The sequence below is a fragment of the Etheostoma cragini genome, chromosome 2, assembly GCF_013103735.1.
Source record: "Etheostoma cragini isolate CJK2018 chromosome 2, CSU_Ecrag_1.0, whole genome shotgun sequence".
Classification (NCBI taxonomy): Eukaryota; Metazoa; Chordata; class Actinopteri; order Perciformes; family Percidae; genus Etheostoma; species Etheostoma cragini.
Window position 1 is genome coordinate 19,831,466 of NC_048408.1, and position 15,610 is coordinate 19,847,075.

The 15,610-nt window shown below is 39.9% G+C and overlaps 1 protein-coding gene and 1 long non-coding RNA gene across 4 annotated transcripts in view; one reads left to right on the forward strand and one right to left on the reverse strand.

Annotated features, from left to right (window-relative positions):
- The window catches only part of LOC117960881 (inactive rhomboid protein 2-like), a 30,709-nt gene that overhangs the window by 4,486 nt on the left and 10,613 nt on the right, over nt 1-15,610 (reverse strand). The window contains exons 2-17 of one of the 3 annotated variants that reach the window (XM_034899178.1): nt 12,155-12,304; nt 10,372-10,535; nt 9,448-9,631; nt 8,419-8,640; nt 8,102-8,230; nt 7,569-7,678; nt 7,089-7,307; nt 6,844-6,955; nt 6,381-6,455; nt 5,638-5,799; nt 5,032-5,117; nt 4,808-4,871; nt 4,555-4,649; nt 4,348-4,423; nt 4,164-4,264; nt 3,427-3,580 (exon numbers count right to left, since the gene is read on the reverse strand). In XM_034899178.1, the coding sequence (XP_034755069.1) occupies nt 3,427-3,580; nt 4,164-4,264; nt 4,348-4,423; nt 4,555-4,649; nt 4,808-4,871; nt 5,032-5,117; nt 5,638-5,799; nt 6,381-6,455; nt 6,844-6,955; nt 7,089-7,307; nt 7,569-7,678; nt 8,102-8,230; nt 8,419-8,640; nt 9,448-9,631; nt 10,372-10,535; nt 12,155-12,292 (2,091 nt within the window). In that variant the 5' untranslated portion in view covers nt 12,293-12,304. Of the gene's footprint in view, nt 1-3,426; nt 3,581-4,163; nt 4,265-4,347; nt 4,424-4,554; nt 4,650-4,807; nt 4,872-5,031; nt 5,118-5,637; nt 5,800-6,380; nt 6,456-6,843; nt 6,956-7,088; nt 7,314-7,568; nt 7,679-8,101; nt 8,231-8,418; nt 8,641-9,447; nt 9,632-10,371; nt 10,536-12,154; nt 12,305-15,610 lie in introns of all 3 variants that reach the window. The other 2 variants (XM_034899170.1, XM_034899162.1) reach the window with 2 other exon arrangements.
- On the forward strand, nt 1,263-14,284 carry LOC117960929. The gene is made up of 3 exons (XR_004660267.1): nt 1,263-1,273; nt 6,330-6,339; nt 14,181-14,284. It is a non-coding gene; the product is annotated as an uncharacterized LOC117960929 (long non-coding RNA).

A 15,610-nucleotide genomic window follows, 5' to 3' on the forward strand; every position in this document is an offset into this window, starting at 1 on the left:
CTCTAATGGGTTTAGGTATGGAGACTGGCTAGGTCACTCCAGGACCTTGAGAAGCTTCTTGCTGAGCCACTCCTTTGATGCCTAGGCTGCGTGTTTTGGGCCATTGTCATGCTGGAAGACCCAGCCACGACCCATCTTCAATGCTCTTACTGAGGGAAGGAGGTTGTTGGCCAAGATCTCGCAATACATGCCCCCATCCATCCTCCCCTCCATAAGGTGCAGTCCTCCTATCCCCTTTGCAGAAAAGCATCCCCAAAAAATTATGTTTCCACCTCCGTTCTTCACGGTTTGGTTGGTGTTCTTGGGGTTGCTTCTTAAAGAAAAACAGGTCTATGAGAGCCAGAATTCTTAGTGGTTGAGAGGTTATCAAATACTTATGTCATGCAATTAAATGCAAATTATTAAAAATCATACAATGTGACTTTCTGAATTTTTGTTTTAGATTCCGTCTCTCACAGTTGAAGTATACCCATGATAAAAATGACAGGCCTTTACATGCTTTGTACGTAGGAAAACCTGCAAAATCGGCAGTGTATCAAATACTTGTTCTCTCCACTGTATATTGTGTATAGCAAAGACACTGAAGAACCTAAAACATCATGTGGTAAAGCAGTCTGGTAACAAGACAATGTTAACATTTAGTAAGTGAGTTGAATACTGGTATATGCGAAATGTAAAACAGCCAAGAGCATTGTTTTACTTAGATTGCTACAGTAATATCAATATATATATGACATTCACAATTCCGTAGATCTGCTTTACTCCAGAGAATTATCATTATTTTGATCACAGCTGCCACAGGGTCTCCTTAATTCAACAGTTAAAAGGATAATCCACTTAAACGGCCTCCTTAAGCGCCTTGACCGCCCTGTGTTGTGTGCCTTGCGTGTGCTTTCTCTGGTTATTCCTAGTGCGGGAAGACCTGCAAGCTGAAGACCTGCAAGTGCTAAGCAGAGCTGGATGTTGGGATTTCTGGCACTCACGTCAAAGCATGTCACACTGAGAGCCACCCAATGTCACACCAAAGAAATACCAGATGAGAGCAATTGATGTTGTCTTATGAAGACAACAGATGTCTCAGTGACAATGAGACATAAATACAAAGGCCAAGAAGTGAATTGTTGTTGTCATTGTAAATCAAATAAGTGTTCTCTTTACTTATCCAATACAGTTGCCCATTATAGGAACTGTTTTATAGGTGTGCCAGGAGAAACCCTGTGTTCATTAAGGTGAAAGACAAGAAGCATCACAAGTCTAGACTTTGCAACAAATAGTTTTTGTTTAAAAGATCCCATTCACTAAGTACTTCGGCAGTGGCCTTCGTTAACCCACGCAATTAGTCTAATCTCTTAAGGAGAAAGTGAGCTTTTACTGACACACTGGTAAAAAGTAGGTAATCCAGACGGAGTTATTTTCACAAGCTGACTGATTAGCACAGATCAACGTGTTTTTTTTGCTGCAAAGATTATTATATTTTATAAGAGTAGAGAATTAATAAATAAAGAATTGATGCATTTTCAGACCTGTGGTGCTTCTGGAAATGCCGGCTATTCCATGTGTATCTCCTGGTTCATTCTTATATTTTTGCCACGTGTATATGGCACAAAAAATGTCTAATTTGCAAACGCCTTCCTAATGGATTATTTTTCACTCAAACAATGTTGGTACAGTAAAAAGATTTTTGGATCTGCCAAAAATGTACAAGGACCGCATTTGTTAAACTTCAAAGCTATGGTCTGTCGGTAAAAGTCTGCACAGGTTGTTCTTGAGCTACTCCATATCTTGATGAAAGATTTTTTTTCATTGCATAGATCTTCTGTGCTGCCGGGATGAAGATGTGTGCAGTGAAGCATCCACGTTTTGCCAAAAAAATACACTAAATACCTTTAAAGTCTTCACAACATATATTATCTGAGTCTGGAAAGACGTGGATGTAAACAGAAAGGTGTAATTCTAGTTTTTTGGGACAACACATGATGAGCAGTGTGCTTAACCCTTGGTGGGATAGCACTGCTCTCTTCATAGAAATGACTCAACTACAGTAAAGCAGTCTCATAATGTTATCTACTTAGTGTAAGTAGAGTTTCTCCAGGCATTTTCACAGTCTGTGCCCCTGCAGACCTCTATAGATGGGGAGAGCCAGATCTGCTCTAATAATCCCCAGCATGAGAAACTTCCCCCAGGTAAGTGAGCCAAGGTAAGCTAAACTAAGCTGGGCCACTGAGTGGGAATAGCAGGCAAACAACAAACTATTTTTTTTTTAACCCTTCCTTACCTTTTGTTCTGATACATAACATACAAACATTTTGTAACAGCATCAGAAACTGCTGCAACATAAGCGGTAGAGGCTGTCTTGGTTCGTGAGCACATTCAGACCAGATTTAGAAGTTAATAAGTCAAATATAGAGAGGGGGGCAACGGACAATAGAATAAATGGGCAATAGCTTTAGGTCTTTAATTCCGTATCTCACATATGTCTTAAACCCCAGGACAGCTCAGAGAACAGTATGATAACAGGGTTTCTACAAGTCAAATTTACGACTTAAGACCGTTATGAGGGAAATTTAAGACCTACATCACAGCATCAAAAACAAAGTCAAATGTCACTGTCCAGAAACATTGTCTGAAACACCATTAGCATTATAGGACTGTGTCTAGATTGGCTGCAATATAAGTTGCTTGTTGGTCTCATTTTTAGTACAGCGAATTTTATTTGGACTAGCAACAAAAAAAAAAACACCACAGCATAAAGCTCTGCTTTTTAATGAGCATTACCGGAAGCGTTATAGTGATGTAGGAAAATTAACGGCTGTTTAAAATTATTTAACACCTACGACAAAAATACTTTCTAAATTGAGACTTTTAAAAAGGCCTTGATTTTGAAAGTTTAGACTTTTTAAGACCCTGCTGAGACCTTGGACATGTTTTAATGTTAGTTTGCGTATATCTGCATATGTCAAGTGTGGCAATTTAAAACTCATTATATAAAATCATTATAAAACATCTTCTCTTGGAAATCTCTTGGCAAGAACCCCCCCCATACATACAGTGCCCAAGTCTTATTATGTAAAGCTGTAAGTTTTGGCAATCATGTTAATAGATTAAACTGGCTTTTTGTTCATTCTACTGAATGTTACCTTTGGTTTACTTTTGTAAACCCTCACATATAATTAAAAATAGGTTTTCTTACAAAAAGGTGAAACTGTACTGCAACTGTTATTCACTAACAGCCAAATTAAGCCCATTTGCTGATGTTGTCTAGCAATGTAATCACTCAACTCCAGCCTCTATGCTGGATCAACCCGCAAAAACATTAGACATTAGAACAAGTATGCAAGTGTTTTTAGCAGTCTACTGTATAAGTGTGCACTTTGTTTGTGTGCAATTGTGTGTCTGTGCATGTATGTATTCATGTGAAGAACTCACCTCAGCTCTGTAGGGCAGGAACAGGGCGGAGGCAAGGTTTCCAGTGATACCACTAAGGATATAAATGATGGAGATGCGGACCCAACCTGCCAGCTTCTCCAGGTCTCTCAGTATGGTCATCTGGAACACCACCGACACCACGCAGTGTAACAGCCTACACACACAAGTCGGATAATTAAATATCTGTGCAGTCTGCTAGAATTTCAACCATTTTGTTCTATCAAATGTGTTTTTCACGCAAATCTGCACTTTTTTTCATTAAGCGTCCTTGTTGGCCTGTTTTTCCAAATTTCTCACGTGCCTAGTATTAGCACTAAGTATCAGTATTCACATGAGTGAGCAGCTCACAAGCACTGGGGCCGCCTTTACAAATATTTCGTTAAGTTAAAAAAATAAAGGATGCAGATAATGAAACTGCACTTACTGGTAGTATTCATTCATGGAAAATTGCTCATTGACTTAGCTTATTAGGCTTAACACTTTGTCAAAGCATGTTTAACTTTTTTTTCAATTCTGTTAGCACTTACGAAGTGTCACTTCTTAATGGCTACATCTATACTTGAATGGCTGACTGAGGTGAAAACCAGAATTTCATTTTTGTTTTTACTTGAAAAAAATCAAATGAGAAATAAAAAAATTAGGAGACTTTTTAAGACAATTTAAATGTGTTCAAAATGTTTACTTGAAGAGAAATATAATCTTTGTCCAAAGAGGTTTGTGAGGAAGGCGGTGCATACCCAGCATGGAGGAAGAGAGAGAGCCAGAGACGGTAGAACTGATCAGGAACATCGGGGTTGAGGAAGGGCAACAAGCCGCACACATCATCCAGACAGTGCACCTGCACAAGAGTAGTGTATGGGTTCAGCAATTTACTAACATACTGACCTAAACATGCACCTAAGAAACCCGCACACACACTACCTGTGAGCAGAGTGTGGCATCCTCGTGGAAGTAACCATGCATGAAAGAGCAATACTCTCTGGTAGTGATCTCACATCTACAGGAGGGACAAGCAAAATGCTATTCAAATTTTCTCCAGATGACCTGGCAATGCAACTGACTAAGAAGTGGAGCAGTAGACCAAAGTGATATCTGCAGGCAAGTCGGTACACAACACACAAGTCTCACCTGCCCTTAGTTCCAATGCAGCAAGGCCGTCCCTTGATGTTACAGTCCATGTGTCTGTAACCTGTTTGGTTCCACTTTTTGGGGTAAGTGCACACCTGGAGGACAACAAGCAATGAGCCGTTAGACAGAAATGCTGTACAATGATCTTTACCTTTATCTAATTTCCTGTTGTACCCCTCAGAAACTCGATAGTAGCACAGGAACAAATATGTGGTTTAAATGAATGCTAAGGTAGAAATTGATATCCTCTTACCGGCCACTGGGTGATGTCATCCGGCCACATATGAATGTTTGTGGAGGCAGGCTCCTCACACACTCTGGTCCCAACATGCAACACACAAGGGCAAAAGAAGGCTTGAAATAACAAGCAAATGTTGGCAATTAATTGACTTACAAATCCATAATGCAAAAATCTAACTCAATTTTTCTTAATGTTCCACATGTCATGTGGCACAATGATTACATGCATATTCTTACCTAGGATCCTGGTGACAAACAGAACCGGAGGACCTGCTGATGTTCATTTGCTCATTGTTCCATTTAATAAAGGTGGCCAACGTCTCCTGCATATACAGATATTTTGGAAATCAATGTAACAATTTTAATCATTGTGTATACCTATGTTAAAAAATATAGAAATGTCAGTTAATTTATAGCTTAAGAAATGTTAACCTACCTAACATGATCTTTGCATTTTCCCACAAGCAACTTCTAGAAATATCTAGAAAGATTTGTTACCTTTACATCTTGTTGTTGGAACTTACTATTTAAACTCTCTTGACATATTTAATTACTGTAATGGAAAAAATATGCTCAGAAGTTTGCAAAGATTAGCAATTATATGATTACGGACTATAATCGTACATGCATGTGTGTGTGTTTGGAGTGTATGCCATTTCTAGCTTGAGGTGTGTGCAATTTAAGCATATTGAATTGATTTGAGATTTTTTTAATTGCAATTTGTTGGGTATAATTATTTTATATATTATATATTGTCTTTGCTTGACTTCTTTCTCAAACAGAAGGTTTCTTATACTGACAAGCTAACGAACTACGTATGCAAATGCAAGATAAACCACTTACGGAGCAGCCGGAGCTGAGGGTCTGCACGCATCCAGAGTTGTCATTCTGTACACAGCAGCCAGACTCTCTCTCCAGGTCTTTGGCGTTTTGGATCAGATTGACTATCTGTGTGTCCTTACGGATGCATGGTGAGAACTTGGCCCCCAGGTGGATTAGGTCATCCTAAAAAGTGAAGGAAATGACCGTTAACATACACAAACTTGGCATCGTTCAGTAATCTTCATAGAAGAAAAAAAAAAGAAAAAAAGGAAAAAAAAGCGTTTATCTGTCTTTCAACAAGTTATAAATACTGTATTTGTCCACAATACCTCACGTGCTGAATACGGGAAACAAAAATCTGATAATCTGATATTTTGATTGAAGTAGCTAGCTAGAGCATGATAACACAACGTGGGGTGAGGGAAGGTTAGAGCTTGATAAGAGCAATAATATGTGACAGGAAATGCAGTAAGTGATAAAGTTACAGAGCAATGAGGGTTTAACCCTGCCTCAGGCAAAGCAAAAACGGTCTGGTGTCAGAGTGTGAAGTTCTAATAAAAAATTAAAAAAAAAGGAATATCCTTTGTTTTTTCCAACCTGGCTCTGTTCCTTTTAGGACACAGCTCACATCATTTTAGGGAGCCGTTCACTTGGGTTTTATATATGAAGACCAACACCTAATGAGTGAGTGTCCATCTAGGTACAGTAGATAGTAAAAACGTAGTGTAATACAGCAGCCAAACTGAGACCAGCAAGCTACTCACAGAGCTCGGACCAATCCAGAAGTTCTCCTGTTGGATATACTTGACACTCTCATAAACGCCTTTATTCTTCAGCACCTACAGAGGGCAACAGAGTGACACAGTTGGCACATTTTAAGTTCATTGTTCAATGTTCATTCATGATTTTTCCGTAAAGAATAATATAAAAATAATTTTGTCTGTTAAATGCATCTTCTTGTTTGATGAGTTGTAATAGATTAAAAGGGATCATTTTTAAGCTGCTTTCAATATTTAATGCTCTCAGGCATGTATCGATGGAACAGATTATGTAACTGGATCAAAACAGCATTGATTGGTACACAAAAAGCAATAACCAACCACTTTGGCACTACAGATAACAGGATGTTTAGGTCTTCCTGGTAGTAAAATTCAACTAATCAGGTCACAAAATTTCAAGTTAATTCAGTATTTCACAGTAAACCCCAAGGTTTTGAGTTTCACTCACCAATTCCGACGTAGAATGTTGTGCAAACCCCACAGGGGCAAAACCGTATGTACAACAGGCCAGCAAAGTGATTAAAATATGGACAAACGTGATCCAGTAGGCAAAGTAGGGCCTAAAATACAAAGCAGAGACTATGTAAATCAGGTGAAAATCATGACTAGCCAACACATACTGTCAGTCCTGGTGTCAAACATCATATAACAGGGTATAAAAATGTCTTGGAAGAGCATCTAGTCATTCAAGACCTGTGGCTGTGGAAGTCGTCCAGCTGCTTCTGGATGTTGCTGCTGAGGCTGCGCCGGTATTGGCGGTTCAGCCACTTTCCAACGACACCCATGCCGTACTCACGTTTGTGTTTATCAAATGCAAAGTGCTTAACTTGGGAGGCAATACGACCACCCCGGCGGGGGTGTTTCTTTTCAGGGGCTACTGTTGGTGTCCTAGGCTTCCGAGATATGTCCTTACTGGTGCTGGGAGAAAGGCATGAAAGAAAAGACAAAAGCGTGAGAACGAGGGTGAGACAAGAATGTCGGAGGGAGCAGAAGGGGGGGTTTAGATAGATAAACCAGGAAAAAATATGATGTGTAAAAACTAAAACGACTGCATATGAAATGCGGTACATAAATATATTATTGAATTATTATTACACATACTACTGAATAGTTTTGCACTAGGACTATAGGAGCCTGACACAAGTTCAGTGACTTTGTTGTGTATTTACTCACAAACTTGAGAACTTCTGGTCAGGCTGCTCGCAGGGAGCAAAAGCTGCAGATATGGGAGGTGATTCAAATACATCATCAGCCATGGAGTACAACTCATCATGGGCATCAACCTACACAGAAGAGTAATGGAGGTCACAGAGGAGGAAGAATGCAGGAAAAAAAGAAGGGAAACAGTGATTAATTAGCAGCGAGGCCTCAAATGCGTTTACACAATATGATCAAAGAGGGTGGAAATACAGGACACCTGAAATGATGAGCAGTTTCTAAGTTTTATCTGTCTAACATCCCATATTCTAAGAGGGTTTACATATAGAAGGTTTTAGAAGGTGATAGAAGGTTTGACAAATATATACTTATTGGAAGGAAGGAAAAACGTATAAAGAAAGAAAAAAATTGTGGTTTCTGTAGAAAGGGAGCTGTTGAGCGATTAGAAGTGAAAGTGAAATAGACTGGTGGAGAAGTGTGACTGCTGACATTTGCAGGAAGGGAAAGGAAGGTTAAAAATGCCTAGCAAAGAGAAATTGGCTGTTGACCTTGCTGAAGAAGAGCGACTCGGACGTGTCTGCGGAGTCCACGGTGTCCTCCTCCATCCAGCTGGGCCGGACAAAGCTCCTCTTAGGGAAACTTCGATCTGTCTGGGAGCCTGCCAAGCCGCTACGGCCCTGAACAACATAAGCAACGCATAATATGTTACTTTACACATGCATAATATTTCTTAGATCAGTTCTGCTCTACTGAGAAATAAGGTATAAATAATTAAGACAAGCAAAATGTATGTTGACAACTATGCCTCTTCTACCTGGCTTACATTCTAACACACACACAAAAAGGTTTCTAGTACCCCACTCACCCTCAGCAGGTTGGATGCAGCTCGGATACTCATGCGGGCAACAGACTCCCTCTTACGCATAGGAAAGCGGCTGTACCCGGAGCGCTGGCTGGTGAAGGAGCTGAGTGAGGTTACACCCGGGGTGATAGGACCCCCCTGAGTTGTGTGGGTCGTCCTGGGGGAGCGACCGTCCATCTCATCTGGGCAACGGAAGGCTCGCCCCCGTGCCAGGGGATCCACAATCTACCAAAAACAGAGATTAGGGTCAACCTGACATAGATATTTTCATCATGATATTAACATAAACTCTGCCAAACCATACTAAAAAGTGTGCTCTCTGGTACGTTTGTGTGCCTGAGTGTGTGTGTGTGCATGTATTTGTGTTTTGTAAAGCAGGAACCAAATATCTATCAGAGGAAAATTCTTATCACTGGCTTTCCAGATTACAAGAGATGCAGAGACAAGACAAGCAGATGAGGATAGGTACAATAACAAACAAAAAAAAGAACAAAAGAAAAACAAAATACTGGATGATGAGTAGAGCTGTGTGACACAGACTGAAGGGAGGGACATGATTCATCTGGGGCACAGATGGTCCACGTCTGTCACTGTACAGCACTCTACTTTATTAAAGCCAGACACATATTCCCTGTCTCCTCACAATCTCCTTCTCTTACATTGATATTTCTTCCCGTCTCTCAAGAGAAGCCTCTCAGTGTCATAATGTCAAATCACATAGGTGGGAAAATTATTACTATTATAAATGATTACTTGTTAGTTGTCTGTAAAATTGAGTGAAAACTGGAATCCTCAGTGGAAACACCCCATGACTCAGAGCCTGCTGTGTCTCATCCAGTATCTTTTTGCTCTCAGTGTAACTTATTAAATTGGTAGGATATTTTGGTCTAATAATGCAGTAGGCAACCATGATAATAAAGAGGTTTCTAAACCAATTATACTGAAGCATACCTTAATCAGGATGTCAATTAATGGCTGGATTAGAGTGTAAAGCCACGAATTAACTGAATACCTATCTCGACAGTACACTACCTTGGGCATCTTGTGTGTGGCTGGTGAGTCCAGGCCTTGGTCGAAGCTGGAGGCTGTCTCAGGCTCTCTATACTGGGCCTTTAGTTTGCCATAACGCTGGCTGCAGTGGCGCAGGCTCTTCCTGTGCCATACCTGCTGCTTGGTGTCACAGTCTTCCCCAACCCCAAACCACTGGGCTGTATTTCTACAGGTACAGAAGGAAGAGGGTGACCTCAGTATTACATAATACAATCAAATAGCATAAGTTCATTAGCTTAACCATGACATTTCTGGGAAATGTTGCTGAAAAATGCGGTCTATTAATTAGAGGGATTTTGAATAAGTATTTTTATTTTTTGCTGAAGGAACTGTAGGGATCAGAATAGCACTGTTTGACTTTTTAGAGTGAGTGACCTGTAGGGAACAATGCTTGCATCCATCCATCTTCATCCGCTTATCGGGTCGCAGGGGCAGCAGGTCCAGCAGGGAACCCCAAACTTCCCTTTCCCGAGCCACATCAACCAGCTCCAACTGGGGGATCCCGAGGCATTCCCAGGCCAGGTTGGAGATATAATCTCTCCACCTAGTCCAGGGGTCTTCCCCAAGGCCTCCTCCCAGCACCCAGGAGGCATCCTCACCAGATGCCCGAACCACCTCAACTGGCTCCTTTCGACGCAAAGGAGCAGCGGCTCTACTCCGAGCTCCTCTTGGACGACTGAGCTTCTCACCCTATCTCTAAGGGAGACGCCAGCCACCTACCTGAGGAAACCCATTTCGGCCGCTTGTACCCAGTACCCAGTACGCATTTATTGTGTACTATACTTTGATAAGAGTGCTTTCGCTGACTATTTATTGGGGGGGGTCTACTTAAAAAAAAGAAACCTAAATTGGGAGTGTCATGAACAAAAAATAAACAACAATCAAACAACAATATTGTCATCTTACTTGCGGATGCTTTGTGAGAGCGACGTTTGTCTTCCAAACTTTGCCCTTCTGTCTCTGAATGAGAAGCCTCCATCTCCTGCTCCCTCTCTGGCTCCGATGATGCTCTCGGAAACAGAACCACTGGCCTGACCAGCCAAGCTTTTCTTCAGGGACGGTCGTAGTGGCTGACCGAAGAATAGGAAGGAATACTGTTACAGCACAGTTGTTGTTAACGGTATAATAATTATGAACAGTGCTGACACAGAGTGGTAAATGGAAATATTAAACAATTACAGTTGAAGGAATATTACAATAACATAAAAAAGCAGCAGTAATGGCAACAGCAACATGGATAATTATGAAAGTACTTTACAGGCTAATTAGCAGAAAAGAACACAATTAATTAATGACTACAGAAAACACTTAAGATAAAAATTATTATAAAATATAACACTGTTAAAAAAGTAATTAGGTAATAACCGTCATGACTGCATTGAGAAATAAATGGATTAAGTAAACATTTAATGTGGACAGTTGTGTTTTGTCAATACTTTGTATTGTCTGGTATTGCTAAAACGTCCCTGCTCTCTTAAACACCTAATTGTGTATGCTGTTTATAGTGTTCTTCGATTGTGTGGGGTTCAGTGATTCCTGTGAGAGTCCATTATCTTAACCTGCAGTGACTTTGCAGTTGGTGCAGCTAATGGTGCTGTAAGTCGGAGAGTTAATAGGGCTCGAAGCAAGCTGCAAGTGAGCCGTATGTTCAGGTTGTGGGGAATACACTTTTGTCGGGAAAGGGGAATACACTGTTTCTACCACCGTAGAGCCATTGACCGAGCAAAGCAATGGTTGCACATATCAATTCTACAATCACTTTATGAAGGATTTGTGCATTTCATTATCTCTATAAACTTGACAGAAAAGAACCTAGATTAACGACCTAAGTAAAAGTTGTGGCATTCATATTTAGTGGAAGCACCAACTGACAATAACAACAAAGAATAAAACCTTGCAAAATTTCTTATGCCTCAGTTTTACATATACAAAAAAATCTAACTTGAATGTGTAATGACTCCAACTGAAGTTTTCAAACATGTAGTTGTTGAGTATTAACTACAGTACATGAAGTTGCAAAGCATTTACAAATTTAGTATTATTTAAATGTGTCTTAGTAATGGAAAAATTACCACAGTTAGTGTGTTTCTACTACTTCTTTTCTCTCTCCTTAAAGGCGAAGCTACAGTACATGCCAGAGTTCACACTTTATTTGCATCCTTATTACACTAGTTGCTCTTTGTGTTGCTAAAAAGCCACCATTTCTGTTCTAGGCATGGGCTCACAGAGGGAAAATGTATGGCCTTTTGCCCGAAGACTGCAAGACAGCTGTCCAAAATGCCTCCCTGTTCAAGTAACTGGCTATTGAGGAACAAAGGGAGAGCATGCTTCCCCGATTAACATGATTTAATCCCGTTTTTAAATTTAAAAAATAAAGTACTGACCCAAGTCTTTTGTCTTTACCACGTATATGCAAACTAATTCAAATGATTAGTATGCATTGCATCTCCTTCCAAGGAGTCTGAACTGTGCAAACAATGTTGGTGAAAACCTATATAAAGAAGTACAATTCAACTATGTGCCTGTTTAAGCTAACAACCATGTAACTGAAAAACAATTAAGTTCTAGCATACATTTTCAATGTTCAGAATCCATAACTACATCTGTTTGTTTTTATAGTACTATTTTAGGACATAATTCTAACACTTTGGAAATAATTCCAAGGTACCCCTAAGGGTACTAGAACTACCTGTTTTGCAGTGTCGTGGGACATGTTCTCCTCAGGCGGCGGGATGGCTATTACAAGGCTGGGCGGCTTCTTGCTCTTTAGACGACTATCTGGTTGACCTCCGCTTGGAGGAGGCTCATCCCCCCCCTGTGATGCCATCCTGTCAGAATGCTGGAGATTAGAAAATGTTATTAAAAAACATAACAGTTTTGTCACATAATAATGCATGCCCTGTCAAATTCCTGACACTTAAAAGCATTTCCACCAGTTATCACGACAACACATGTGAGCTTGTCCACATTGAACAGTTATGGCACACATATTCTGTAACCCTAATGAGATGTAATGTAATCTCTTCTATTAAACAGGATTACTGTTTTATTGACAGAAAATTTGACAAGCTATGATCATAAACCACTTTTTCAAACATAAAACAAAAATTGTGACTGTCTACAATTATGATATTAAATACTTCTGCAAAGAAATATGAACTAGTACTTCTAAAACATATCATATCTTTACTAGTAAATGCATTGTTGACATGGTATATGTAATGCTATGCCTTTATTTGAACTGGATCTCTCGGGCAGGGTAAACATTTAACTAAGCTTAATACTCATCTAACAAGAATAATAGCTACAAACAGCACCAAATGCTCTGATTTAGAATTTATATCAAATATTTATTTTGGGACATGTGCAGAGGAACCACCCTTTTCCTTTATGGCCTCAACAATAACTCAAAAACTATTACAGTCTATACCAACAAACAGGTTCTTTAGCGGCAGCTGGCTCTCCAGTTCATTCTGCAAAAAAAAAAAAAAAAGAAGAGATTGCCAACATCCCCTGCTTTTTGATTACCTTCATAGGCAATTTCTTAAGTGATACTTGAATGGTTTGCATTCACTTCCAGCAGATGAGAAATGGTGTTACATCAAGAATAGTGACCGTATCTTGCTACACAGCGCTTAGGTCATGGATTTAAGTTAATGTAATTCTAAGGGTAGCGATGGGAGGAGAGGAAGGGTGTTACGATGTGTGATGAAGGAGGACCCAAGCGCAGAGTAGGGGAGAGCTTGAACAAGCTTTATTAACAAAAAAAGTCCACAAAACAAAAGATCCAACGGAAGCACAAAAAGTCCCAAAAAACAAAAGATCCAAGGCAAAAAAAATTGCCAACAGTCTGGAAAAAAAAAGGGAAGGCAAAAATAGCGGGTGGGAAAACCAAAGTAGAAAACTCACTTGGGAAGACCAGAAACTACTCACGGGGAAGAAACGCAGACAGGAAAACACAACAGATCACGTGGGCTGGGCAAACTGACTGGACAAAAGGATCTGACAGAAGCCAAGGGAAGCACAAGGTAATGTGTACTGTATGCGTATGACCTTTGTAATTTAATATCAAAGTAGTGCAGGTTATCGCAATATGGTGCATTTTCATTCGAGAAACCATGACTGACAAAATTACCAGGTGCACATATATTTCTTTACTTGATCCAGTGAATAAATACATGACAATTCAACGTACTCCATCTTAAGTGGTGCAAAAATGATCCAATTTTGATGCCAAAAGCAGTCCTGCTCCATGATTTGCAGAATTGCCCACAGAGCAATATTAAAAAGTGAGAGCCACATTGGCATAAACCGCACAGTGAAATCTCTCTGCTCACGGATTGTTTCATATTATACAGGCCTCAACGCTAGCTTCTTAAAATGGTTGCCAGCATGGCAACCATTTTTAATAATTGACATGTCATAATTGACATTACGGTTGCCATGTTTAAAACTGGCTGTATTTGGAGCAATTCATGTCTTATGTAACTATACCACATATTTTCATAATGAAACAATGAGATGGCTTGCAATATAATTTCCCACAAAAAAAAGGTGGGAATTTAAACGATTACTAAAAATGTAATAACAATAACTAGTAAATTGCTGTTAAAGGAAAAACACAGATGAGAAAAAGGGTATTTTACAATAACTTTGAATGCACAAAGAAGTTTACCAATTTTAAGTAACCACAACTTGTATTCCTGTGACCATAGTGCTAGTTTGTGTTTTTTAGCTCATAGCTTTAGCGGCAGACGGTTGTACGTCCCGCTGTTGGAATCCTCTACAATGAAATACAGTCACACTTTTACACAGCTTCAGCTTTTTTTTTTTAAAGATTATTTTTTGGGGCTTTTCCCTTCATTATCAAGTGACAGTGGATAGACACAAAAGGGGGGGAGAGAGAGATGGGGGATGACACGCGGCAAAGGGCCGCAGGTCGGATTTGCTGTAGGACTCAACCTTGGGCGAACGCTCTTACTGGGTGAGCTAGAGGCCGCCCCAGCTGTCAACATTTTAACTGAGTTTATTACTGTAGCTAATGTTTGGCCAACGTCACCTGCTGCTAAGTGTAACGTGTCATTAGTGTTTACTAGTGTGACATGTAGCAATGTTTCTGTTGCCTGTAACATCTGTTTCGGAGCATTAGAGAGCAACGCACCGTAATTGAGGCACTGAAATACGTGTTGCTATTCCGTCTGGTAGATACCGGGCAACAGTCCCATATTAGCACCGGATTTTAACATGGTGAACAGAAACGTGCGTCACCTGTATCTTTTCACGGCAAAAGCGTGTGTGTGGGAAGAAGTCACACAGCAGCTGAAATGTTGTGTTTCATGGTTTAAACTTTACTGAGACAACCAAATAAAATACTGACTATTTTAAATAAATTAAGATTAAGAAAGAAAAAGATTTTCCAGTTTTGATTTGTTTTAAAAAACACGCAAATATTGGTGGTTGCCAAAGGGGGCAACCAGAGCCCACGAAATGGTTGCCAATTGACTTAATCTGGTTGCCAAGGGTACTCAATCAGAAACTCCAGCACCTAAAGTACTTAACTTGGACCACTAATGAAAAAGCAACTGATAGACCAGCTGTCAAGCTGTTGGGAGTGACACCCGATGAAATCAGATGACAGCGATCAATAGTGCTCTTAAATCATCATGCACCCTCCAGGTGGTTGGTAATCCATTTCCTTTTCCTCGGCTTTAACTGGAAACAGCCTTGCAATAATTTTTATTGATTGCATATAATAATGGTGATCTAGTAGTTGGAGCTTCTTCTACATTCATTACAAGTTGCTATTCCTTTTGCTGTTTCTATCAAGATCACTATTTCTTACAGTCAGTGTTAACGAACACAATCACATGTATGTATGTATGTATGTATGTATGTATGTATGTATGCTGTCCAACTAACACAGAAATCACATCTGCAGATCCATAACCAGTCTGTCTGCTCTGTAACTAATAATATTTTTAAACTTACTTATCTCTGTCCCTCAGTCTTTACCAATCACAGCCTAAAGCCAAACAACGAGCCAGTCTATTCTTGGAGCTCAGAACGTCTCATAGCATTACACAAAATGTCCAGAGAAATCAAAGGCAAGAGAAGACACAAGCCTTGGCCAACACATCAATTATGT